At 65.4% G+C, this 23742-nt stretch overlaps 1 protein-coding gene across 1 annotated transcript; it reads right to left on the bottom strand.

Moving 5' to 3' along the window:
• Positions 1-302: 302 nt before the first annotated feature.
• LOC129406070 (uncharacterized) lies at positions 303-5272 on the bottom strand. Its single transcript, XM_055143835.1, has 7 exons — positions 5120-5272; positions 2153-2184; positions 1972-2074; positions 1793-1884; positions 1608-1728; positions 1031-1530; positions 303-429 (listed from the first exon to the last, which is right to left on the bottom strand). The coding sequence occupies exons 1-7, from the start codon at positions 5270-5272 to the stop codon at positions 303-305; spliced, it is 1128 nt and encodes a 375-aa protein (XP_054999810.1).
• Between the last annotated feature and the right edge of the window lie 18470 nt (positions 5273-23742).

Genomic DNA, 23742 nt, shown 5'->3' with positions numbered 1-23742 from the left:
CACCCTCAGTCCCTGTGATACTCTCAGTCCCTGTGACTGTGACACCCTCAGTCCCTGTGACTCTCAGTCCCTGTGACACTCTCAGTCCCTGTGATACCCTCAGTCCCTGTGACACCCTCAGTCCCTGTGTCCGTGACACCCTCAGTCCCTGTGACACTCTCAGTCTCTGTGACACCCTCAGTCCCTGTGACATTCTCATCCCCTGTGACTCTCAGTCCCTGTGTCCGTGACACCCTCAGTCCCTGTGACACCCTCAGTCCCTGTGACACCCTCAGTCCCTGTGACACCCTCAGTCCCTGTGCCTAGAGCGTGCAGCCTCGGGTGTTTGCGTGTGCCATGGGGGTCCCAGGGCTGTGGGGTTCTGCAGGGTCTCGGGCCTGCACCAGGGCCCAGGGGTTCCTGCGGGTCCCGGGAAAGGCCTCGGACGCCCTGCAAGGGCGTGGGCGTGGGCTCTGAGAGGCGTGAGAGGCGGAACACAGGGGCTGCAGGGACATGGGGGACCCACACTGCTTGAACAGGGGCGCTCTGAACCCAGGCAGAGCTCATACCCCACCTCCCGCCCTTTGGCCTGCACCCAGCAGGGGCCTGTGCGGGAGGGGTGGGGGCGGGGTGGTGTGGTGTGGTGGTGTGGGGTGGTGTGGTGGGGCGGGGTGGTGTGGGGTGGTGTGGTGGGGCGGGGTGGTGTGGGGCGGTGTGGTGTGGGGTGGTGGGGCGGGGTGGTGTGGGGTGGTGTGGTGGGGTGGTGTGGGGTGGGGCGGGGTGGTGTGGGGTGGTGTGGGGCGGTGTGGGGCGGGGTGGTGTGGTGTGGGGTGGTGTGGGGTGGTGTGGGGTGGTGTGGGGTGGTGTGGTGGGTGGGCAGTCCACCCCGCCTCATAGGTCTGGCACCTGTGGGTGTCCCAAGGCGCATCATGAGCCCCTCCTCCTCGTGGCCCCACCCCCACCCCCTCCCTTTCATTCCCGGCCACGCCCCTCCCCTCCCCCTCCCCCTCCCCCCTCCTCCACGTCCCCCCAGCCCCAAGCACGAGGAGACAGTTTTGCTGTACGGAGTTTATTGATGAGGCCGGGGTCCTGGTGGATCCCGGTGGGAGGGGCACAGAACAGGGACCCTCTGCAGAGGGGAGGGTGGCTCCGGTGGGCGGAGCTTCCAGACCAGGCGGGGAGGGCAGGGCCCCACGCACACGGGCCGCACCCAGGCACCCCCAGAGATGGACGCCAGGCGGGTGCTGGGCACGGCCAGGCTGCAGGAGGCCACACACGCGGCAGACGGCTCGCACACACGCTCGGGGACTCAGGCCTGCGGACCCCAAACCAGTGCAAACGACTTAGTGCAAATTGATTCAGGGGGGGCGGGCAGACGGGGTCCGGCCGAGTCTCCGAGCCCAGGAGAAAGTGCAGAGAGAAAGAGAAGTCATAGGAAAGAAGGAAGGAAGGAAGGGGGGCTGGCGTGGTCGGCAGGGGGCGGCGTGGTGGGGGCGTGTCTCGGCGTTTGCACTTCCTGGGTGTTCCTGGCTCTCTGTTCCTTCCTGCGACCTGGGGAGACAGACAGAGCTTGTGAGGGGGGGCGGGGCGGGCGGGGGGGAGGGGCGGGGGGCACCCACGCCCAGCACCTCGGAGCTGAATCCTGAGGCGGGTGGAGTGGTTCCGAATGCAGCATTTTCCGTGGTCAGAGCTAGAGGGGCTTGAAGAAGCCCGTTTCCGAGGCCCAGGCGTGCGCTGGGAGCACCATTTCTGCAGAGCCAGAGAGTGAGCGGGGTGGGGGGGCCGCCCCCCCGGGTGTGGCCCGCCGCCTCACCTTGTCGGCTGTGGGTTCTGGGGCGTGAGGGCAGCACCGGGTGTGGGCTCCTCGGCCACAGAAGGAACAGAGCTGTGCGTCGCCGGAAGGTTCTGTGGAGAGAGCCCGGTGAGCGCGGCTGAGCCGCGGGGGGGGGGGGCCCAGGGCGCCCCCGCCCCCCGCCCCCCGCCCCCCCTTACACAGAAGGCCGGCAGTCCCGCTGCCAACGCCGTCACACCGGACCATGTCACTCCATCTCCTCGCGCCCGGCCGGCCTTCGTGGTGTTTGCGTCGCCCCGGGACCTGTGGGGGGGGGGCAGAGGGGACACTGAGCACGTGCGCAGGCACGGTGCCAGGGGGCGGGGCGGGCGCTACACTCACCCGCGCCCGCGGTCAGCCAGAGACACCGATCGCTGCTCCGTGGTCACCCGAGGCCCGCCTTGGCCCCGGGCTGGGAGCCAGTGTCCCCGGCGCCCGCCCTGCTGCCCGCCCGCCCGAGCACTCACTCACGCTGCCCTGCCCGCCGCCTGGCCTGGCCTGTCCTGTGTCCTTGACTCCCTGGAAACTGTCCTATGTCCTGACCCCCGGGGGCTCGCGCCCCCGGCCACAGTGCCACGTGGCGGCGGCCGGGCGCAGCCTCCTTGCTGCGAAAGTGTCCCTGCCGGCCGCGCGCCCTCGGTGTCAGCCCGCTGCACTGCGCCTTCCTGCCCGTTCTCCGGCCCTCGACGCCCCGCGGGAGCCCCGGGGGGTCCCGCTGGGGCCTTCCTGAACCTTCTTCTTAGTGAATCTCGGTGGGTGATGGTGGCGCTGTGGACCCTGCTGTCCTCTCCCCTCGCTCGCCCGGGCCTGTGCCTGCACGTGGTGGATCCCTGCGGTCACTGGGACCGCCCTCCACGGCAGCCCGCCTGTCCCGGCTCCCCCGAGACGGTATCTCCCTTCCCCGGGCGGACGCCCGCCTCCCCTCCCCGTCCTGCCCCCCGCACCTCCACGTGTGGAGGTCAGGGGCCAGGGCGGGCAGGGGCGGCCGTGCCGTCCTGCCCTCGCTGCCCGCTAGTCTCTGTGGCCCGGGCCGGCCCCCTCCTGCTCCCCTGTCCACCCGCTGCCACCTCCGGAATCCAAAATTGACCGGGATGAATGCCTGGCTCCCCCTTCTGCCTGCGGTGCCCCCACGCCGATGTTGGCGGCGTCCTGGGCACCCCGGGCCCGGCCTCCTGCCGGCCCCCGGGTGCCTGCCAGCTGTGTCCCGCCGGCCCCTCGCCCTGCGCCGCTCCTGCCAGACTCCAGAAGTCCAAGGCGACCCTTGGCCCAAGCAAGCTTCCCTGACCCCCAGTTCCCCATCTTCCCCTGGTTGCCCCCGGTCCCCCACGCTTCCCTGGTTACCCCTCGGCTCCCCCGCTTCCCCAGTTTCCCCCGGCGCCCCCCATCCCACCCACCACCCACCCCCCTCCGGCGCGGGCTCCGGCCCTTCGCCCGGGCTTTTTCTAACGGGGGCCCGCCCCGCCCCGCGCCCGCCCCCGCTGCGCCGGCCAATGGGAGCCCCGAGCGCGGCCGCCCTGGAATTCTCCGAAGACCGAGTGTCCACACCCTCCTCTGGCATCCGGACAGGGCCTGGCCCTGTCCCCAGCACCGACCCCCCAGGTGGAGACAGAGGGTCCCCTCAGGGCGGGCTGCGCGGCGGCCACCCCTGAGGATACCCGCTGCGGGACCCCGGGCCAGCGGGCACCCGGAGCCCAGGGACACCCCACACGAGCCTCCCGCGCTGGCCCGGGGCGACGCGTGGCCGGGGCTCCGGCCCGGAGGGGACGCGGGGGTCCCGTCGTGGCCCGCGGCTAGCAGAGGGGACACGGCTCCGCTTCCCCGGAACCCCGGGGTCGGACACGGCGGTTGCCCGACGGAGCCTGGAGCCCGACCTCAGGGCCATGCCGGGGCCGTAGGAGCGAGTCGGCTCGTTCGGCCCCCAGCCCCGCTGTGAGGCTCCCGGAGCTTGCAGCATCCCCCCCTGCGGCCCCCAAGTGTGGGAGAATCACCCCGGGCCCCCACAGGGGGACCCGATCCGGGCCAGCCGCACACAGATGCAGCGGGACCCTCCCCGCCCAGACACACGTGCACAGGGGTCCTGGGGAGACTTGCTCGGGACACCCCGATTCCGTGTCAGCCACGCGCTCTGTGTCTGGCGCTGGCTGGGTTCCCGGAACCCTCAGAGTTGCCCGCGCCGCGCCTCGGGCTGAGGGCCGGGACGGTGCTGCCGCCTCGTGGTCATCTGGTCCCAGCGGCACTCGGGGCGCGAGTGGGTTGGGGGTCAGCACCCCACAAGAGGCAAGACTCGGGGGTGCCCACGTGCACCCCGTCTTGATCCCCGACACCGATATGACCAGGAGGACAGGGGCCACTGTGTCCACTCTCTCGCCTGGACAACTCAGCCCGGACCTGGGAGGGGTTGGAGCTGACCCCGTGGTGAGAGGAAGGACCCTAACGCGGGCCCCCCTGCCCACGCCACACGTGCCCACCGTGCTGTGAGGGGCGCCCCGTGCCCCCGAAGGCACACGGGCGTGGGTGGAGGGGGGCGCCCGCCTCGGCGTTAGCATGTCAATGCAGCGACTTGCAGAGTTAATGGCCGCGATGGGCGGCGCCCTCCTGCTTGGGGACCAGCCAGAGTCCCCCGGAGCACCCTGCAGGCCGCTGACCGTGGCCGCCGCAGGCATGCGGGTGCTGAGGTCTGCGAGCACGAGGGGGTCCGCGCACCCCCGCTCCCTGACGACCCTCGTGGTCCTGCGGTGCCGGCGGTCCACGGACCCGGGACACCGCGCCCGGGGCTACTGTGTGACTCTCTCCCCGCCTGCGGCCATCTGCCATCTGCGAGGGAACGCCGCCGTTTAGGGGTTTAGGGGTGCGACTGGTGGCGTGTGCCCAAAAGTTAACCCCAAAACTTAGCATGGGCCCCCCAAAATGGGTGCGGCAGATCCCTGGGGGTTCCTTTGCGTGCCGCCAAGCACAGGGTCCCTGCCCGTCTATCTACAGGGCCCCCCAATCCCCGCCTCAGAAATCGGGAAAATCGCCGGGGGTCCCACCACACCCCAAATCTCCTGGAACCGCGTGGACCCAGGATTTGGCGTGGCGAGACCTCGGCAAATGATCGCCGAGCCTCGGGCTGAGGGTCGGGACGGTGCTGCCGCCTCGCGGCCATTTCTGGGGTGACCGCGGCACTCTCAGCCTGAGGGTTTTGGGGGGCTGGTACCCCAGGAGAGGCCGCCCTTGGCTTTAGCATCTCAATGCCGCGACTTGGAGATGCTAATGGCCGCGGTGGGCGGCGCCCTCCTGCCCGGGGACCGGCCGAGTCCCCTCGGATACCGCAAGCACGGGGCTGACCGCGGTCAGCGCGGGGATGCAGGTGCTGAGGCCTGCGAGCATGTGGGGGTCCGTGCACCGCGGCTCCTGACGACCCTCGCGGTCCTGCGGTACCAGCGGCGCGCGGACTCGGGACACCGTGCCCGGGGCTGCCATGACACCCCCTCCTGCCCAAGGCCACCCGCGAGGAAACACCGCTATTTCAGGGTTCAGGGGTGAGACTGGTGGCATCTGCGCCCACACAAGGTGCACCCCAAAACCCAGCGCTGGCCCCCAAGACTGGGTGCGGCGGATCCCTGGGGGGTCCTTTGCGTGCCGCCAAACACCGGGGTCCCTGCCCGTCTATCTACATGGCCCCCCAAATCTAGCCTCAGAAACCGGGGAGAATTGCCGGGGGTCCCACCACACCAAATCCCTGGACCCGTGTGGACCCGGGGTTCGTGTGGCGAGACCCCGGCAAATGATCGCCGAGACCCCGGCAAATGATCGCCGAGCCTCGGGCTAAGAGGCTGAGGGACGGGACGGTGCTGCCGCCTCGCGGCCATTTCTGGGGTGACCGCGGCACTCTCAGCCTGAGGGCTTTGGGGGGCTGGTACCCCAGGAGAGGCCGCCCTCGGCTTTAGCATCTCAATGCCGCGACTTGGAGATGCTAATGGCCGCGGTGGGCGGCGCCCTCCTGCCCGGGGACCGGCTGAGTCCCCTCGGATACCGCAAGCACGGGGCTGACCGCGGCCACCGCAGGGATGCGGGTGCTGAGGCCTGCGAGCTTGTGGGGGTCCGCGCACCGCGGCTCCTGACGACCCTCGTGGTCCTGCGGTACCGGCGGCGCGCGGACCCGGGACACCGTGCCCGGGGCGCCGTGTGACGCTCCTCCCGCCTGCGTCCACTCGCGAGGAAACGCTGCCATTTGGGGGCTTAGGGGTGAGACTGGTGGCGTCTGCGCCCATATGAGGTGCACCCCAAAACCCAGCGCTGGCCCCCAAGACCGGGTGCAGCGGATCTCAGGGGGCTCTTGACTTCAGACCGCCATAGCCACCAAGGGGGTCCCTGCCCGTCTGTCTACATGGCCCCCAAACTCCCGCCTCAGTAACTGGGGAGAATTGCCGGGGGTCCCACTGCACTCCAAATCCCTGGACCCGCATGGACTCGGGGTTCGCGTGGCGAGACCCCGGCAAATGATTGGCAAGACCCCGGCAAATAATCGGCGAGACCCCGGCAAATGATCGCCGAGACCCCGGCAAATGATCGCCGAGATCCCGGCAAATGATCGCCGAGACCCCGGCAAATGATCGCTGAGACCCCGGCAAATGATCGGCGAGATCCTGGCAAATGATCGCCGAGACCCCGGCAAATGATCGCCGAGACCCCGGCAAATGATCGCCGAGATCCCGGCAAATGATCGCAGAGACCCTGGCAAATGATCGGCGAGATCCCGGCAAATGATTGCCGAGACCCGGGCAAATGATCGCCGAGCCTCGGGCTAAGAGGCTGAGGGACGGGACGGTGCTGCCGCCTCGCGGCCATTTCTGGGGTGACCGCGGCACTCTCGGTGTGAGGGTTTTGGGGGGCCTCGTCCTGTTGGGAAGTTCACGTCCAGATCCCCCTGGCCCACCCCAGCAGTTCCACAGCACAGTGCGCGTGGAAGGGCCCATCTCACCCTCGGGCCCGACTGCCCGCCTGGACATGCGCCCCCACGTTCCCGGTGTCCACTCGTGTGTCCACTCTCTTGCCTGGACACCAGGCCTGGACCCTGGGCTGGCTTGCAGCTCACTGCATGGCATGCGGGACCGAACCGAACCACTAGGGTAAGCGGGTCAGTGAGAGCCACACTCCAGGCAACTACCGGGTCAGAGGAAGGAGCTGGACACTGACCAGAGCGGGCGTGTCCAGTGTTGCCACCCTGCCCTGACCCCCAGGTGCCCACCACAGCGGCTGGGCTGCCCCTGCGCGCCCTGAGGCAGGCTGGGTGCGGACAGGCGCAGCCCAGGGAGTGGCTGACAGCCATTTGCATCTCAAAGCCGGGACTGGGGCTATGGGGATGCTAATGCTGGAGCCAAGGTGGGTGCACAGACTCGCTGTCCTGCCTGGGGACCAGCCCGAGTCCCCCCAAGCACCCTGCAGGTCACTGGCCGTGGCCACCGCAGGGATGCAGGTGCTGATGTCTGTGAGCACGGGACTTCCTGATGACCCTCATGGTCCTGCGGTACGGGCCGTGCGCGGACCCGGGACACCGCGCCTGGGGCTGCTGTGTGACCCCCTTCCTGCCCGCGGCCACCCGCGAGGAGACACTGTCATTTTGGGGTTCAGGGGTGAGACTGGTGGCATCTGCTCCCAACAAGGTGCACCCCAAAACCCAGCACTGGGCCCCGAGACTGGGTGGGGTGGATCCCTGGGGGGTCCTTTGCGTGCCGCCAAGCACAGGGTCCCTGCCCGTCTGTCTACATGGCCCCCCAACTCCCGCCTCAGAAACTGGGGAGAATCGCCAGGGGTCCCACCGCACCCCAAATCCCTGGACCCGCGTGGACCTGGGGTTTGCATGGCGACACGCCGGCAAATGATCGCCGAGCCTTGGGCTGAGGGACGGGACGGTGCTGCCGCCTCGCGGCCATTTCTGGGGTGACCGCGGCACTCTCGGCGTGCGGGTTTTGGGGAGCCTCGTCCTGTTGGGAAGTTCACGTCCAGATCCCCCTGGCCCACCCCAGCAGTTCCACAGCACGGTGCTCGTGGAAGGACCCATCTCACCCTCGGGCCCGACTGCCCGCCTGGACATGCACCCCCACGTTCCCGGTGTCTACTCGCGTGTCCACTCTGGCCTGGACACCAGGCCTGGACCCTGGGCCGGCTTGCAGCTCACTGCATGGCATGCGGGACCAACCCGAACCACCAGGGTAAGCGGGTCAGTGAGAGCCACACTCCAGGCGGCCACCGGGTCAGAGGAAGAAGCTGAACACTGACCAGAGCGGGCGTGTTCAGCCTGGCCACCCTGCCCAGACTGCCGGGTGCCCGCCACAGTGGTGGGCTGCCCCTGCGCGCCCTGAGGCAGGCTGGGTACAAGCAGGCACAGCCCAGGGAGTGGCCGCCGGGCCTTTGCATCTCAAAGCTGGGACTGGGGCTATGGGGATGCTAATGCTGGAGCCCAGGTGGATGCTCTGGGGTATGGCTCCCCTGCGGTGGCTCTGACCTTGCTCCCCATGCACAGGGCCCGCCGGCCAGCGGTCACTAAGGCCCAGGCCAGAGCAGGCAGGAAGGCCTTGGGCAGGTTCTCTGCAGCTTTGACCAACGGCTTCGGGACAAGAGGAGCTGGAGATGGGACTCGGGGGAGGGGGACAGGCCCGGGGGCAGGGAGCAGGGGCTAAGCCAGCCCGGGGCTGGGCAATGGAGAGGGCGAGGGCGAGCGGAGAAGGGGTGAGGCTGCGATGGGCCGAGGGGAGTGAGGATGAGGAGGGAGGGAAGGGCTGGCTGTGGGGCCGAGCAGGGCCGAGCGCTGGCGGCTGGGCTGCGGCCGCTCCTGGCCCCGGCCCCCTCAGCTGGAACACGACCCTGGGAAAGTGCAGATCTCAGCGCTCTGTGCCGTGGGGCCGCTGGCCGCGCGCCCAGCCCCGGATGTGTGAGCCCACCAGGCCTCACGGCGTCCACGGGGGCACAGCGCGGGGCCAGGAAAGTGTCAGAGCTGCGGCCACCTGCCCGGCCCCCGCTCCTGGGCCGCGGCCATTCCGCTTGGCGCGTGGAGAGCGGGCGCGGGGAGCACATTCCGGAAGGCTGAGGCCACCGGCGGGGGGAGCGGGGAAGGCCAGGCCGGGGTCAGGGGGCTGCTAGCAGGAGCCCGCGGCCTGCAGAGTGGGCTGCCCGCTGCCTACGGAGGGTCCACGCGGCGGGGAGGGCGGGGTGGCCCCCCGGCAGCCTGCCAGGACCCGTCTTGGGGGCACGCGCCCGCCTCTTGCCCGGAGGGTCCCTGGGCCCAGCCCACGCACTCAGGGCCTGCCCTGCACGCTGGACACCCCCAGACCCAGGGCCCGTGGACATTAGGGCAAGGTGAAGACAGGGGTGTCCATAGCAATGCTGTGTGCATGTGTGTGCCCTGTGTGTTACAAGCATGTGTGAGCTGGTACATGTGTGCCCTTCACATGTTGTGAGTTTGTACATGTGTGTGCCCTGTGTGTTGAATGCGCATATGTAGAAGTACCCCACGTGTTGTGTCGTGTGAGTGTGCATACATGTATGTGTGCCCCAGATGTGTGTGATGCTTGAATGTGTGCTGTGTGCACATACATGAGTGTACCTGTGTTGTGTGCATATGTGTATGCCCTGTATGTCTTGTATGTACATAATGTCTGCCTTGTGTGTTGTATATGTGTGTCCCATGTCTTGTGTGTATGTGTGTCCCACATGTTATACGTGTACGTGTGTCCCACATGTTGTGTGTGTACATGTGCCCTACCTCTTGTGCCTGCGTATGTGTGTGTCCCACATGTTGTGCATGTGATATGTGAATGTGTGCTCTGGGTGTGTGTACTCATGTGTTGTGTGTATTTGTGTCCCATATGTTGTAGATGTGTGCATCCTGTGTTGTGTGTTGTACACATGTGTCCCGCATGTTGTACACATACATGTGCAACCATGTGTGCCCATGTGTTGTGTGTATATGTGTGTGCCTAACTATTATGCGTGTACATGGGTTGTCCCCATGTGTTCCTGTGTGTGTCCTGTGTTCTATACATGTGTCCGTGTGTGTCCTGTGTTGTATACATGTGTCCTGCATGTTGAGCATGCATGTGTTCTCCCGTGTGTTGTGTGTGTGTCCTGTGTTGTATGCTGCATATGTGTGTGCCCACATGTTGTGTGTATAGATGTCCTGTATCGCATGCTGTATGTGTGCCCATGTGTTGTGTGTGTGCGTGTGCCTGCGTGTCTTGCGTGTACCCGTGTGTGCGTGCGTGAGGGCCCTGTGTGCAGAGTGAGCAGGCTGTCCTCTCGCTCACCCTCACACCACATTTTTCTGGGAAGAAATCATTCCCGTTCCAAGGCTCCGTGGCGGGGCCTCCCGCATCTGGGCTTGGCGCTGCGGCCCTGCCTTAAGTCACTTCCTCGGCTGAGCTCATGCGGGGCCAATTAGGGGAGCAGCGGGGTGGGGGCCCTGCTGGCCAGGATGCTGGCGGGCCTGTGAGTTCAGGGCCTGGGTCCCCGAGGCCCCGAGGAGGGGGGGGTGGGCCCGTTCCCACAGTGCGCTCCAGCGCGCGGCCCCCGGCCATCCATCACGGCCGCCCGCCTGTCAGCCCCCGCCCCGCCGGCCGCGCTCTTGGCTGCAGCTGCGGCGGCAGAGCCCCACCAGGGAGGACCCCGGCGCCGGCCCCCCAGGCCGGGAGTGTTCCTGGACGCGCCGTCCTTTGTGGGGACACGTCCTGGGGTGAGGCCCGAGACCCCCACACCAGCCGCGCCCGGGCCGGCCCCGGCCCCAACCCGGTTCCCCTGTAGGAGAGGGGTCGGGCCATGGCGGGGCACGAGGGGCCTGAGGCTGAGGGGGCCGGCCGCGCTCAACGCTCCCCGAGGACCCCCGGGGATCCCCTGCTCGACCCCCGGGGCTGCAGGGGTGCTGGGGTGCCTTGCTGGGGACTGAGTGCCCTCGGCCTCACCCCTCCCTAAGCCCAGTGCTCCCTCGACCCCTGCTGGGCCCCTGTGGGCCCCTCCCCTGCCCCTAGCAGCACCCCTATTCTTAGGCCACGGGCTCCCCCACAGCTCCCGGGGTGACCCCAGGTTGGGTGCTCCCCAGCAGTGCTCTGCCTGCACCCCTTCCCTTCCTGGACCCTCCAGCTCGCTCCCAACAGCAGACATTCATTCCCGGCCCCCCCAGGGGCCCCCACCCCGGCCCAGGCAAGCATTCCCGGGGCGGGGGCTGGCGAGAGGGGCCATGGAACGGACACGGGGTGGGCGCGGAGGGTGTGTGGGCTGCCCTGTGCGGGCGGGGTGCCCACCTCCAGGTGGGTGGCAGGGGCGGCCCGCGGCTCCGAGAGGCTTTGTGGGGTATTATTCCAGCCGCCACGCAGACACGGCGCCGGCCCGCGAGTGATTTATTCAGCGTGTGGCCGTATCGATTAGGCAAACTTTCCGCGTGGTGGGGCGCTGGCCTGGCAGGACCGGGCCGAGGGCCGCCCGCTGGCGCCTCCGCACAGACGGCGCCTCCCCCTCCTGCCGCGAGGCCCCTTCCAGGGGGAGCGGCCGCCGCGGGAGCTGGGGCCGCGGGAGCCCCCGGGCGGGAGTCTGGCCGGCCCCCCTGTGCCGTGGGGGCCCGGGTGGGGGTCCTGGGGTGCGGGCGAGCTGGGCCGTCCCCCTCTGTGCTTCCCCTCCGACCTTTTTATGGCTCATAAAAGGTCTGTAAAGCCGAATGTGTCTGGGCCCCGTAAACGGCTGCCGAGACTCAGCGTGACCCTGCCGGGAGGGGCCGCCCGCAGGACCCTCCTCCCGGTGCTGGACACTGGACCTGGGCCCCCCGGGACGAGGGGCCCTGACCCCCGTGTTCCCTTCACCCACCCCACCGGCCGCGGCCCCCCGGACTGCGAGCGAGGCGGGAGGCAGGGCAGGGCCGGCACTGGGAGACCGGGTCAGGCCGGCCTTCCTGCCCCCCAGCTGGGCGCGGGCCCTCCCCAGGTGGACTCTGGCCCCGTGGGCCCCTTGGGAGCTTCTGCTGGAGAAGGTGCTGGAATGTGCCAGCTCATCCCTCACGGGGCTGTGGGGAGAGTGACGGACGGTGGACCCGCCAGTCCATGGCTGAGTGACCCTTGGGGGGAGCTCGGCTGAGGCAGCGCCCCCCCCACCTGGGGCCCTTGCCACGAGGGAACTGGCTACCAGGCTTCCAGGCCAGCCCTCAAGCCCAGCCTGCGGCCAGCTGTGTGTCCTGGGTCCCTGGACGCCTGGGCTGGGCCCCCCAGTTCCCTCCTGAAAACTGGAGGCCATCGGAGGCACCCTCAGGGGCAGAGGGCAGCGTCCCCGCTCTGCAGCCTCCCCCCGGGTCCTCCCCGGCTGCTGCAGGGCTGGGAGCCGCTGTGTGTGCACACATGTGTCTGTTGGTCACATGTGTGCCTGTCCCATGTGCCCACACGTGTGTCTGTCCATGAGCATATATGTGCCTGTCCCGTGTGGTAACACGTGTGTCTATCCATGGGTGCATGTGAGTGCCTGTCCCGTGGGCCCACAAGTGTGTCTATTTTGGTGCACACGTGCACCTGTCCGTGCACCCACACATGTGTATTTTTTGGGTGCACATGTGTGCCTGTCCCGTGGGCCCACACATGTGTCTGTCCATGAGCATATGTGTGCCTGCCCCATGCGCCAACATGTGTGTCTGTCCATGGATGCACGTGTGTGCCTGTCCCATGGACCTACATGTGTGTCCTGGTGCATGTGTGTGCCTGTCCCGTGCACCCACATGTGTATCCTAGTGCATGTGTGTGCCTGTCCTTTGTGCCCACATGTGTCTGTCCATGCATACATATGTGCCTGTCATGTGCGCCCATACGTGTGTCTCTCCCAGTGCATGTGTGTGCCTGTCCTATGCACCCACACGTGTGCCTGTATATGTGTGCTTGTCCAGTGCGCCCACACATGTGTCTGTCCATGCGTACTTATGTGCATGTCCTGTGGGCCCACACGTGATTGTCCCAGTGCACGTGTGTGTCTGTCCCATGCATCCACACGTGTGTCTGTTTATGGGTATACGTGTGTGCCTGTACTGTAAGGCCACACATGTCTGACCTGGTGCATGTGTGTGCCTGTCTTATTTATCCACACATGTGTCTGTCCCAGTTCATGTGTGTGCTTATCCTGTGTGCCCACACGTGTGTCTGTCCATGTGTCCATGTGTACTTGTGTCCTATGCACCCACATGTGTGTTTGTCTATGAGCACATGGTGCATATCCTCTGCACCTACATGTGTGTCTGTCCATGGGTGCATGTATATGCCTATCTCATGTGCCCCACCTGTGTCTGTCCCGGTGCATGTGTGTGCCAGTCCTGAAAGCACATATGTGTGCCTGTCCATGTGTACATGTGTGCCTGTCCTATGTGCCCACACGTGTCTATCCATGAGCACATGTGTGCCTGTCCCATGCACCCACATGTGTTTGTTCATGGGTGCACATGTGTGCTTGTCCCGTAACCCACACATGCTTCTGTCCATGAGTATATGTGTTCCTGTCCCATGAGCCCATGTGTGTGTCTGTTTGGTGCATATGTGTGCTTTTCCCACATGTGTGTCTTTTCATGGGTGCACGTGTGTGCCTGTCCTGTGGGCCCACACGTGTGTCTGTCCATGTGTACATGTGTGCCTGTCCTGTGCACCCACATGTGTGTCCGTGAGCACCTGTGTGCCTGTCCATGTGTACATGTGTGCTTGTCCTGTGCACCCACATGTGTGTCTGTCCATGAGCACATATGTGCCTGTCCTCTGCGCCCACACACGTGTGCCCACACACTGGGACACATGTGTCTGTTTCAGTGCACGTGTGTGCCTATCCTGTGCACCCACACGTGTGTCTTTTTATGGGTATGTGTGTGCCTGTTGTGTGCACCCACACCTTTGTCCGTCCATGGGTACACATGTATGCCTGTCCTGTGAGCCCACATGTGTCTGACCCAGTGCATTTGTGTGCCTGTTCCATTTGCCCACACATGTGTCTGTCCCGGTTCATGTGTGTGCTTGTCCTATGTGCTCACACGTGTGTCTGTCCATGAGTGCAGGTGTGTGCCTGTCCTGTGTGCTAACACATGTGTCTGTCCAAGAGCACATGTGTACCTGTTTGTGCTCGCAAATGTTGTCTTTCCATGGGTGCACAGGTGTGCCTGTGCTGTGTGCCCACATGTGTGTCTGTTCATGAGCACATGTGTGCCTGTCCTATGCACCTAGACATGTGTCTGTCTTGATACATGTGTGTGCCTGTCCTGTGCGCCCACACATGTGTCTGTCCATGAGCACATGTATGCCTGTCCTTTGTGCCCAAACGTGTGTCTGTCCATACATACATGTGCACTTGTCTTGTGAGCCCACGTGTGTGTCTCTCCTAGTGCATGTGTGTGCCTGTCCTGTGTGCCCACACATGTGTCTATAAATGTGTGCTTGTCCTGTGGGCCCACATGTGTGTTTGTCCATGAGCACATGTGTTCCTGTCCCATGCACCCACACAAGTGCCTGTCCATGGGTGCATGTGTATGTCTGTCCTGTGTGCCCACATGTGTGTCTGTTCATGAGTGCGTGTGTGTGCCTGTCCTGTGTGCCCACACATGTGTATTTCCATGTGTACATGTGTGCCTGTCCTGTATGCCCACACATGTCTGTCCTGATGCATGTGTGTGCTTGTCCTGAGCACCCACACGTGTCTCTTTATGGGTGCACGTGTGTGCCTGTCGTGTGCACTCACACATGTATCTGTCGATGGTTGCACATGTGTGCTTGTCCTGTGTTCCCACACACATGTCTATCCATGTGTACATGGTGTGCATGTTCTATGAGCCCACACATGTATCTGTCCATGAGCACATGGTGCCTGTCCTGTGCACCCACATGTGTGTCTGTCCACGAGTACATGTGTGCCTGTCCTGTTTACCCAGACATGTGTCTGTCTTGGTACATGTGTGTGCCTGTCCTGTGTACCCACACTTGTGTCTGTCCATGGGTGCAGGTATATGCCTATCCCATGAGCCCACACATGTGTCTGTCCCAATGTGTGTGTGCCTGTTCTGTGTGCCCATATGCATGTTTGTCTATGAGCACATATGTGCCTGTCCCATGTGCCCACCCATGTGTCTATTCATGGGTTCACATGTATGCCTGTTTTGTGTGCCCACCCATGTGTCTATTCATGGGTACATGTGTATGCCTGTCCTGTGCACTCATGTGTCTGTCCATGGGTGCACGTTTGTGCCTGTCCCATGCGTTAACACATGTGTCTGTCCAAGAGCACATGTGTTCCTGTCCTGTGTGCCCATATGTGTGTCTGTCCATGCATACATGTGTGCCTGTCCTGTGTGCCCACCGTGTCTGTCCTGGTGCACATGTGTGCTTGTCCTGTGTGCCCACATGTGTGTCTGTTTATGGGTGCAAGTGTGTGCCAGTCTGTATGCCCACACATGTGTCTGTCCATGAGCACATATGTGCTTGTCCGCTTGTCCTGTGCACCCAGACATGTGTCTGTCCTGGTGCAAGTGTGTGCCTGTCCTGTGTGCCCACACATGTATCTGTTCACGAGCACATGTGTTCCTATCCTGTGTGCCCTCACGTGTGTCTGTCCATGTGTACATGTGTGTGCGTGTCCTATGTGCCCACGTGTGTGTCTATGAGCACATGGTGCCTGTCCTGTGCACCTACACATGTGTCTGTCCATGGGTGCATGTGTGTGCCTGTCCTGTGGACCCATACATGTATCTGTCCATGTGTATATCCATGTGTATATGTGTGTGTCTATCCTGTGCACCCACACATGTGTCTATCCATGTGTACATGTGTATGCCTATCCTGTGCGCCCACACATGTGTCTGTCCATGTATCCTCATATATGTTCTTATCTGCATGTGTGTCCATGTATGTCTTTCTCGTGTGTGCCTGTGAACATGTCTAAATGCATGTTCAGGCATACACACATCTGTACAACAGTGTGTTTCTGCATGTGCATATATGCACCTGTGCATTCATATATGTACTTATCATATATGTGTTCATGTGTGTTCACGTGTCTGTGCTCTGTGTGCACATGTCTGCGTGTGCTCATGTGTACTTTGCCATGTGATCATGTATACTCTGTGTGTGCACACTCACCCCATCACTCACATTACTGCATACTTAGCCCATCACCAGCACCCCTGCATTCTCACCCTGCATGCTCACCTCACTCTCCTGCACCCCTGCACGCTCACCTCACTCTCCTGCACCCCTGCACGCTCGCCTCACTCTCCTGCACCCCTGCACGCTCGCCTCACTCTCCTAAACACTCATCTGCACAAAACATCCTCCAGCCACACCCACCCCTCCTCCTGGCCCTGGAGAGCCTTGACTATGGGGACCTTCCTTCCTGCCCCCTCCAGCTCCTGCCACACCGATTGAAGGAAGGTTCCAGACCTTCTTTCCTCCTCTGCTGCGCCCCGAGCAGGCGCTGCTTTGGGGGAACCAGGTCCCCAAAATGCCGAGCTGCGGGGCCCACCCCCTCCCGGCGACCAGCAGGGTGTGTCTGGGGACAGCCAGGGATCTGGCCTGGACCCACACTGACCCAAACCCACAGAGCAGGGGGCCGGGACCAGGTCCCCAAAATGCTCCGGCAGCAGCAGGAAGGGGTGACCAGGGCAGAGCCGCAGCCAGGAGGGCCCCCATCCCTGGCTCCCGCCGGGGGCGGCCCCCCAGGCCATGGGTGAGACTGGACTTGTCCCTCCCAGCCGGGGCCCCCAACTCCCACGGGAGCCCTGCCATCGGGTGTCAGCTGTCCCTGCCCATCAGGTGCTTAAGTGGCAGTGCCAGGTGCTGGGTCCGGCCCGCAAGTCCTGACACGCCTTTTAGGGACCTGTCCCCACGGGTCACCTGAGCCCACAGCGCGGCCGCTATTTTGGGCCGTGCTGGGTCCCTGTCCTGCTGTCCCCAAATGTGAGAGAATGCGGACAGCTGCCCCCGGGCGCCAGCCCGGCGTGCCAAGCCCCGAAAAAGGTAGCAAGGCTGGCGGTGGCAGCCAAGGCTGCCCACGAGCAGTGGCCTCAGTGGCCTCGGCCCAGGACCCGCCCAGCCCTGCGCTGGGGGTCCAGGCGCCCCAGGAAGTCTGGGGGCAGTGGGGCACTGTGTGCGCATACCCACTCCTGCCTGGGCTGGGTGCCCTGCACTCCCCACCCCCCACATGGCACTTTCGAGGTTCCCGCGCCCTGTGGCACCCCCTGGGCCCTCCCGTTGAAGGCCCTGAGTTGGGGGTCAGTGACACGCTTCGCGGCTGGCCAGCAGGCTGGGCTGAATGGGCTGGGGACTGGCCGGGCCCCCCAGGCTGGGGCCACTTTGTGCTCCAGGAGGCGCCGGGGAAGTGGAGCCGCCCCCAATTCTGCCTTGCTTAGGGGGCTCCGGAGGGAACAGGCCCGAGTGGCCACGGGAGCAGGGCCGGGCAAGGGCACAGCGGGGAGGCGCGCACCCCCCACCCCGTGTGGCCCCCCGAGTGCAGAGCCAGGAGTATCCCCCGGGCAAGGCCGGGTGTGGCTCCCCCATGTCCCGGAGCCACCAGCTGCATCGGGGTCCCCCGGGTGGGCTCCGGCTCACACCCACCCCGTCCACTACTGTTCCTCCAGGAAGAGCCTGAGCTGGGACTGAGGAGCCCAGACGACGGTGGGGGGCTCTGGGGGGCTCGGGGGGAGTGGACAGGGGGGCACGTCCCACCAGGCCCTGGGACCCCCACCCCGGGTTCCGCGTGGGAGAGGGTCACCTCCATGGACTGGGCTGGGGGAGACATTGGGGAGCCCTGGCAGTGCCGAGCTGCGGGGCCCACCCCCTCCTGGCGGCCTGGGCCTGCTGCGGGCTGTGAGGATTGCCCCCCGCCCCCCGCCCGTAGCCCCGAGAGGCTGAGAAGGAGGCGACCCTCCAGCCAGGCTGAGCTTCCTGGGCCCAGAGCCCCTGACGGCTCTTTCGAAGAAGCCCTCAGCCGGGGCAGGAGGACGGCACAGATGGGGCAGTGCCCGGGGGTGAGGGGACCATGCCCCGGGGGATAGGGGGGCCTTACAGGGCGGTCGAGTCTCTTCCGGGCACCCAGTCCCGCCCAGCCTCAGCCTGTCCTGTGTGACCCGACCACAGCCTGGCTGCTCTGTGGCCCAGACCCCACCCCCCAGGCTTCTGCCTGCAGCCCCCACTCTCCCGGTCAGCTTGGCCCTGGCTGCCTCCAGATGGTCTGTCTGCACCCCACAGCCGCCCATGGTGGGCCCGGGGCACAGAGGCGAGCAGGGACCCCTCTCCCCTTCTCCACCCGTCCTTGGCCTCCCGGGGGCCCAGGGGTGTCGGCGTGGGGCAGTGGCTGTGAGGTGCCTTATTGGGTCTGAAAGCCTCTGGGTTTGCACCTGGGGAGCCGTGGGGGAGCCCTGGCAGGGTCCCCCGTCGGCCTGCAGGGTCCCTCACGGGGTCTCCACGCCCGAGGCAGCCGGCGCCTTCATGCCTAGTGGGCACCCCAGAATCCTGGGGCTGGGCTGCAGGGAGCCTCAGAGGGGGCCTGTGCCCTGCTTGCAGCACCCAGGACCCAGCACACACAGTACTCAGCACCCAGCATCTATGCCCAGAGAGGCGTGGGGGCCCCTGGCGGGTGAGGGCCGCTGAGGCAGAGCCCAGGCTGGGCATGTCCACTGCCCAGTGGGGGCGGGGGTCCCATGTGTCCCGGGAGGGGCAGCCGGGGGCCTCTCAGGACTTCTCCATGCAAGCCCCAGCCCTGTCCAGTTCTTGGTGGACAGCCCAGCTCTGGGCTCCGGGAGCCCCAGGTCCTGCACCTGCTGTCCCGCCCAGGCCTGGCCAGAATGGAACTTTACTATTTTTTTCTTTTTTTTTCTTTTCTTTTTGGGTCACACCCAGCGATGCTCAGGGGTCACTCCTGGCTCTGCACTCAGGAATTACCCACTGGCAGTGCTCAGGGGACTATATGGGATGCTGGGAATCGAACCCGTGTCGGCCGCATGCAAGGCAAACGCCCTCCCCGCTGTGCTATCGCTCCAGCCCCAGGATGACCCCAGCTACCACTTCCCCCCAGGTCCTGCAGGCCCAGGGTCCACCCTCGGCCTCCAGGCTGCTGGGTGCTGGACACCAAAACAAACACCGGTGGGATCCTGGTGGGCCAGAAGGGCCCTCTGGGTCACCTGCGGGGGCTTGTGACCACACCCCAAACAGTGTCCTACTGACCCCCAGCCCCGACCAGCTGCACCCCAGCAGTAGGACACCCGCCTCCTCCCATGGTGGTCTCCAGCCCCCCAGAGCCCAGCTCCTGGAGGCCTGCAGCTGGCCAAGCCCTGGGGCCACTCCAGTGCAGGCCAGGGACCAACGGTGTCCCCAGGAGACTGTCCGTCTGTCCCCCACCCCAGGCCTGGGCTGGGCGGGGTGGGCCAGGGTCCTTGGGGTGCAGCCTGTGCTCTTCTTCAGGGGTTCGGGAAGCTGGGGTGCTGGAGGGGCTGAGCTGGGCTCCCTCCGCCCCGCCCCGCCCCGCCCCGCCCCCCGCCCCGCCCCGCCGCCTGCCCGCGCTGTCCCCTGCCCGCCGCCCCTCCGCTTATCAGCTGTGCTGGGCTCTTCTGGCCAGACCTGCGGCTCGGCCTGTCCTGCGGACCCGGGCGGGGTCCTTGTGCCCGGGAGAGACCCCATCTTGGGGTCCCGGCTTTGGGGGGGCCCCTGCCCCCGGCACGCAGTGACCAGACCCCCACGTCCGCTGTGTCCTGGGAAACCTTTCGCGCAGAGGGGCGGAGGGCAGGGCCCGGAGCAGGCGCGGCGGGCAGCGGGCAGCGGGCATCTGGCTGGAGTCACCTGCCACCTGCACCCCAAAAGCCCGAGCTAGGTGCACCGGGGGTGTCATGATACCCACTGGCCTCACGGGGGCGCAGGAGACAACGGAATTCCAGGGGCTTCCCGGGAAGGTCGAGCGGGAGCCTCGCGGGCAGCGGCCCGAGGGGGCCCGCGGCCGGCCAGTCCCCGCCGCTGACCTTGCCTCTGGCCCGCCCGCCACGGCCAGCCGCGCATCAGCCCTGGGCACCCTAGGACAGAGGGGGACGTGGCCATTGATTCAGGCGGGCAGGGGCTGGGAAGGGGCTGGAGCTGCAGCGCAGGGTTGGAGGGTGGGGGGCAGCCACTGGGGCCTTGGGGGCGCGGCCCACTCACCACCCACTGCACCGAGGCCTTTGGAAGGGGTGGACAGGGGTGTGGCGGGGGACCGCAGGTTGGGGGAGCCTTGAAGAGTCCAGCTGAGCCCACAGGGGAAGCCAGGCCTGCTCGCCTGTGCTCAGAGCTCAGCTCGCAGCCAGGAGCAGACGCCCCGGACTCAGTTTCCCCACGTGCAAAGGCTCCTAGCACTTCCAGGGTGCCTCCCGCCCCAGCTTCTCCTCTTCAAGGTCCACGTGGGGGTCCCAGGCCTCTATCCTGGCCCTTGCCTGCAAGAGGAGGCCACTGGGACGCTGGGGAGCACGGCCTGGGCACGGGGCCCCCTCCCTCCACACCCCCACGTTCCTGCCCTCCGTCCCCCCTGCAATGCTCCGGGCCTCCACCTCCGCGGGGGACGGCCCAGGGGCCTTGCACGGCAGCTGGGGGAGCAGGCCTGGGGGGCCGGGGCGCGGAGGGGGGCGGCCAGGTGCCAGCCAGGTGCAGGCTGCAGGGGGGTGGGGGTCCTCCTGCTGGCACGCGGGCACTCGGAGTCTTTAGATCAGCAGGTCACACCCACCCAGACGGGACCTGGCTTGCGGGACCCGCCCTGAGCTTCAGAGCCAGAGGGGGTGGAGGGGGGCCCACGAGGGGGAGGGCCGGGCGGGGGGCAGGGGGAAGGGTGGGCGGGGGAGGCCCTCGGGCGGGGCAGCTGTGCCCACTGGGCAGCCTGGGCTCGGGGCTTGCCTCTCCCTTCCGCCCTGCAGCAGCATGGACGCTGCCCTGCTCGGGGCCAGGGCCCACCCAGGCCACAAGCCCCCGGACAGGGCGAGAACCCGGTCCAGCTCTGCCTGGAGCTGAGGCGGGGCCCCTGGGCCCACCTGGGTCTGGGCGTCTTGAGGGGCCCCTCCCTCCTCTCTCCCCGCTTAGTGAGCCCGGGGCCCCTTGCAGAGCCACCCGGGTCACATGGTCCCGCTACTACTGCACCCGCCCGAGGGGGTGGCCAGGCCCAGGGCCGACCCTGCTGGACAGATGGACAGGGCCGCCCGCACCCTCCCTCACCCTAATGCTCACCTCACCCTCACCCTCACCCATACCTCACCCTCACCCTCACCACACCTCACCCTCACCCTCACCCTCACCCACACCTCACCCTCACCCTCACCCTCACCCACACCCTCATACTCACCCTCACCCCCACCCTCACCCTCACCCTCACCCTCACCCACACCCTCACCCTCACACTCCCCCCCATCCTCACCCTCACCCACACCCTCACCCTCACCCTCACCCACACCCTCACCCTCACCCCCACCCTCACCCTCACCCTCACACTCCCCCCCATCCTCACCCTCACCCACACCCTCACCCTCACCCTCACCCTCACCCTCACCCACACCCTCATACTCACCCTCACCCCCACCCTCACCCTCACCCACACCCTCACCCTCACACTCCCCCCCATCCTCACCCTCACCCACACCCTCACCCTCACCCACACCCTCACCCTCACCCTCACCCACACCTCACCCTCATACTCACCCTCACCCCCACCCTCACCCTCACCCTCACCCTCACCCACACCCTCACCCTCACACTCCCCCCCATCCTCACCCTCACCCACACCCTCACCCTCACCCTCACCCTCACCCTCACACTCACCCTCACCCTCACCCTCACCCCCACCCTCACCCTCATACTCACCCTCACCCACACCCTCACCCTCACACTCCCCCCATCCTCACCCTCACCCTCACCCACACCCTCACCCTCACCCTCACCCTCACCCTCACCCTCACCCCCACCCTCACCCTCACCCTCACCCTCACCCACACCCTCACCCTCACACTCCCCCCCATCCTCACCCTCACCCTCACCCCCACCCTCACCCTCACCCTCACCCTCACACTCACCCTCACCCTCACCCTCACCCCCACCCTCACCCTCATACTCACCCTCACCCACACCCTCACCCTCACACTCCCCCCATCCTCACCCTCACCCTCACCCACACCCTCACCCTCACCCTCACCCTCACCCCCACCCTCACCCTCACCCTCACCCTCACCCATACCCTAACCCCTACCTCACCCTCACCCTCACCCTCACCCACACCCTCCTCTCACCCTGCACCCTGCACCCCCCATCCTCCATTTGCCACTCTCAATATTCCATTCTCATTCCACTCTTCATGTTCCGACTTTGTTCTTTTTTTTTTTTCTTTTTGAGTCACACCTGGCGATGCACAGATGCACAGGGGCTACTCCTGGCTCTGCACTCAGGAATTACCCCGGCGGTGCTCAGGGGACCATATGGGATGCTGGGAATCGAACCCGGGTCGGCCGCATGCAAGGCAAACGCCCTCCCCGCTGTGCTATCGCTCCAGCCCCCCGACTTTGTTCTTCACACCCCATGCTTCCTACAGCAATCCACATGCCACACACGCCTCTCTTCTCCATGCACTCTTCTCCACCTCCACTGTCCACTGTCCACTCTCCACACTCCACGGTCCATTCTCCACACTCCACTGTCAAATCTCCACTGTCCACTGTCAAATATCCACTGTCCACTGTCCACTCTCCACACTCCACGGTCCAATCTCCACTGTCCACTGTCCACTCTCCACACTCCACGGTCCAATCTCCACTGTCCACTGTCCACTCTCCACACTCCATGGTCCAATCTCCACTGTCCACTGTCCACTCTCCACACTCCACTGTCCACTGTCCACTCTCCACACTCCACTGTACACTCTCCACTGTCCACTGTCCACTCTCTACACTCCACTGTCCAATCTCCACTGTCCACTCTCCACACTGCACTGTCCACTGTCCACACTCCATGATCCAGTCTCCACACTCCATTGTCCACTTCCACTGTCCACACTCCACTGTCCACTGTCTACTCCATACTGTCTACTTTCCACTCTCCACTGTCCACTTTTCACACTCCACTCTGCAGTGTCCACTCCGCAGTGTCCACTCTCCACACCCCATAGCCCACCCCCCTTCCTGCACACAGTCCTTGTCACTATCCCCCACTCTGCACACGCCTCCCTCCCTCCAGCCGTTGCTACTCTTCCCCACACTCCGTGCTCCAGAGCCACCTCCCGCTCCACACTCCATGTCTGCTCCCCGTTCTTCACGTGCCGTCACCCGCACCCCCTGCCCCACAGCATTCTCTGTCCCCCGACACCCCCTCTCACTCTGTACTGCATTGCTCACGCTCCTGGTCGGCTTCACCCCACACCCCAGTCTCCGCGTCCCACCCTGAGTTCCCTGTGCTCCGAGCACTCTCATCCCGCTCTCTCTCTGCACACGGCACTCTGCATGTCTCTCCCGATGCCGCTCGCCGTACCTCAGCTGCTCGCCACGCTGCCTTCTCCTACTTGGACCCCATTCTTCCTGCTCCATACTTCATCCTCCAGAATTTTACCTCTGCTGGTCACACCCCCTTCTCTTACTCCCTTTTTCAAACTCCTTCAGACACCATTTTCCTACGTTTTCTTTTTTGTTTGCTTTTTTGCTTTCTGGGTCACACCCGGCGATGCTCAGGGCTTGCTCCTGGCTTTGCACTCAGGAATTACCCCCGGCAGTGCTCGGGGGACCCTATGGGGTGCTGGGAATTGGACCCGGGTCGGCCGCGTGCGAGGCAAACGCCCTCCCCGCTGTGCTGTCGCTCCAGCCCCTGCCTTACTTCGCTATGGCTCCTCAGAATCCCCTGCCCCATTCTCCACTTCTCACTCACTCATTCCCCTTACTCAGTACTTGATTGTTTCCTTTCCTGCAGCCACGGTGAGGCTGA

This window comes from Sorex araneus, chromosome 6 (genome assembly GCF_027595985.1).
Source record: "Sorex araneus isolate mSorAra2 chromosome 6, mSorAra2.pri, whole genome shotgun sequence".
NCBI lineage: Eukaryota > Metazoa > Chordata > Mammalia > Eulipotyphla > Soricidae > Sorex > Sorex araneus.
The sequence above is the reverse complement of the archived record's forward strand: the minus strand, read 5'-3'. Positions and strand labels throughout refer to the sequence as shown.

Bases quoted from the DNA above. Each gene is read 5' to 3' on its own strand.
- LOC129406070 (XM_055143835.1), bottom strand. From the start codon at position 5,272: ATGGCAGCCCCGGGCACGGTGTCCCGAGTCCGCGCGCCGCTGGTACCG. The intron at 1,885-1,971 runs GTAAGGGGGGGC...CTCTCTCCACAG, and splicing joins CGGGACTGCCGGCCTTCTGT to AACCTTCCGGCGACGCACAG. The intron at 1,531-1,607 runs GTGCTGGGCGTG...CTGTCTCCCCAG, and splicing joins CCTCAGGATTCAGCTCCGAG to GTCGCAGGAAGGAACAGAGA.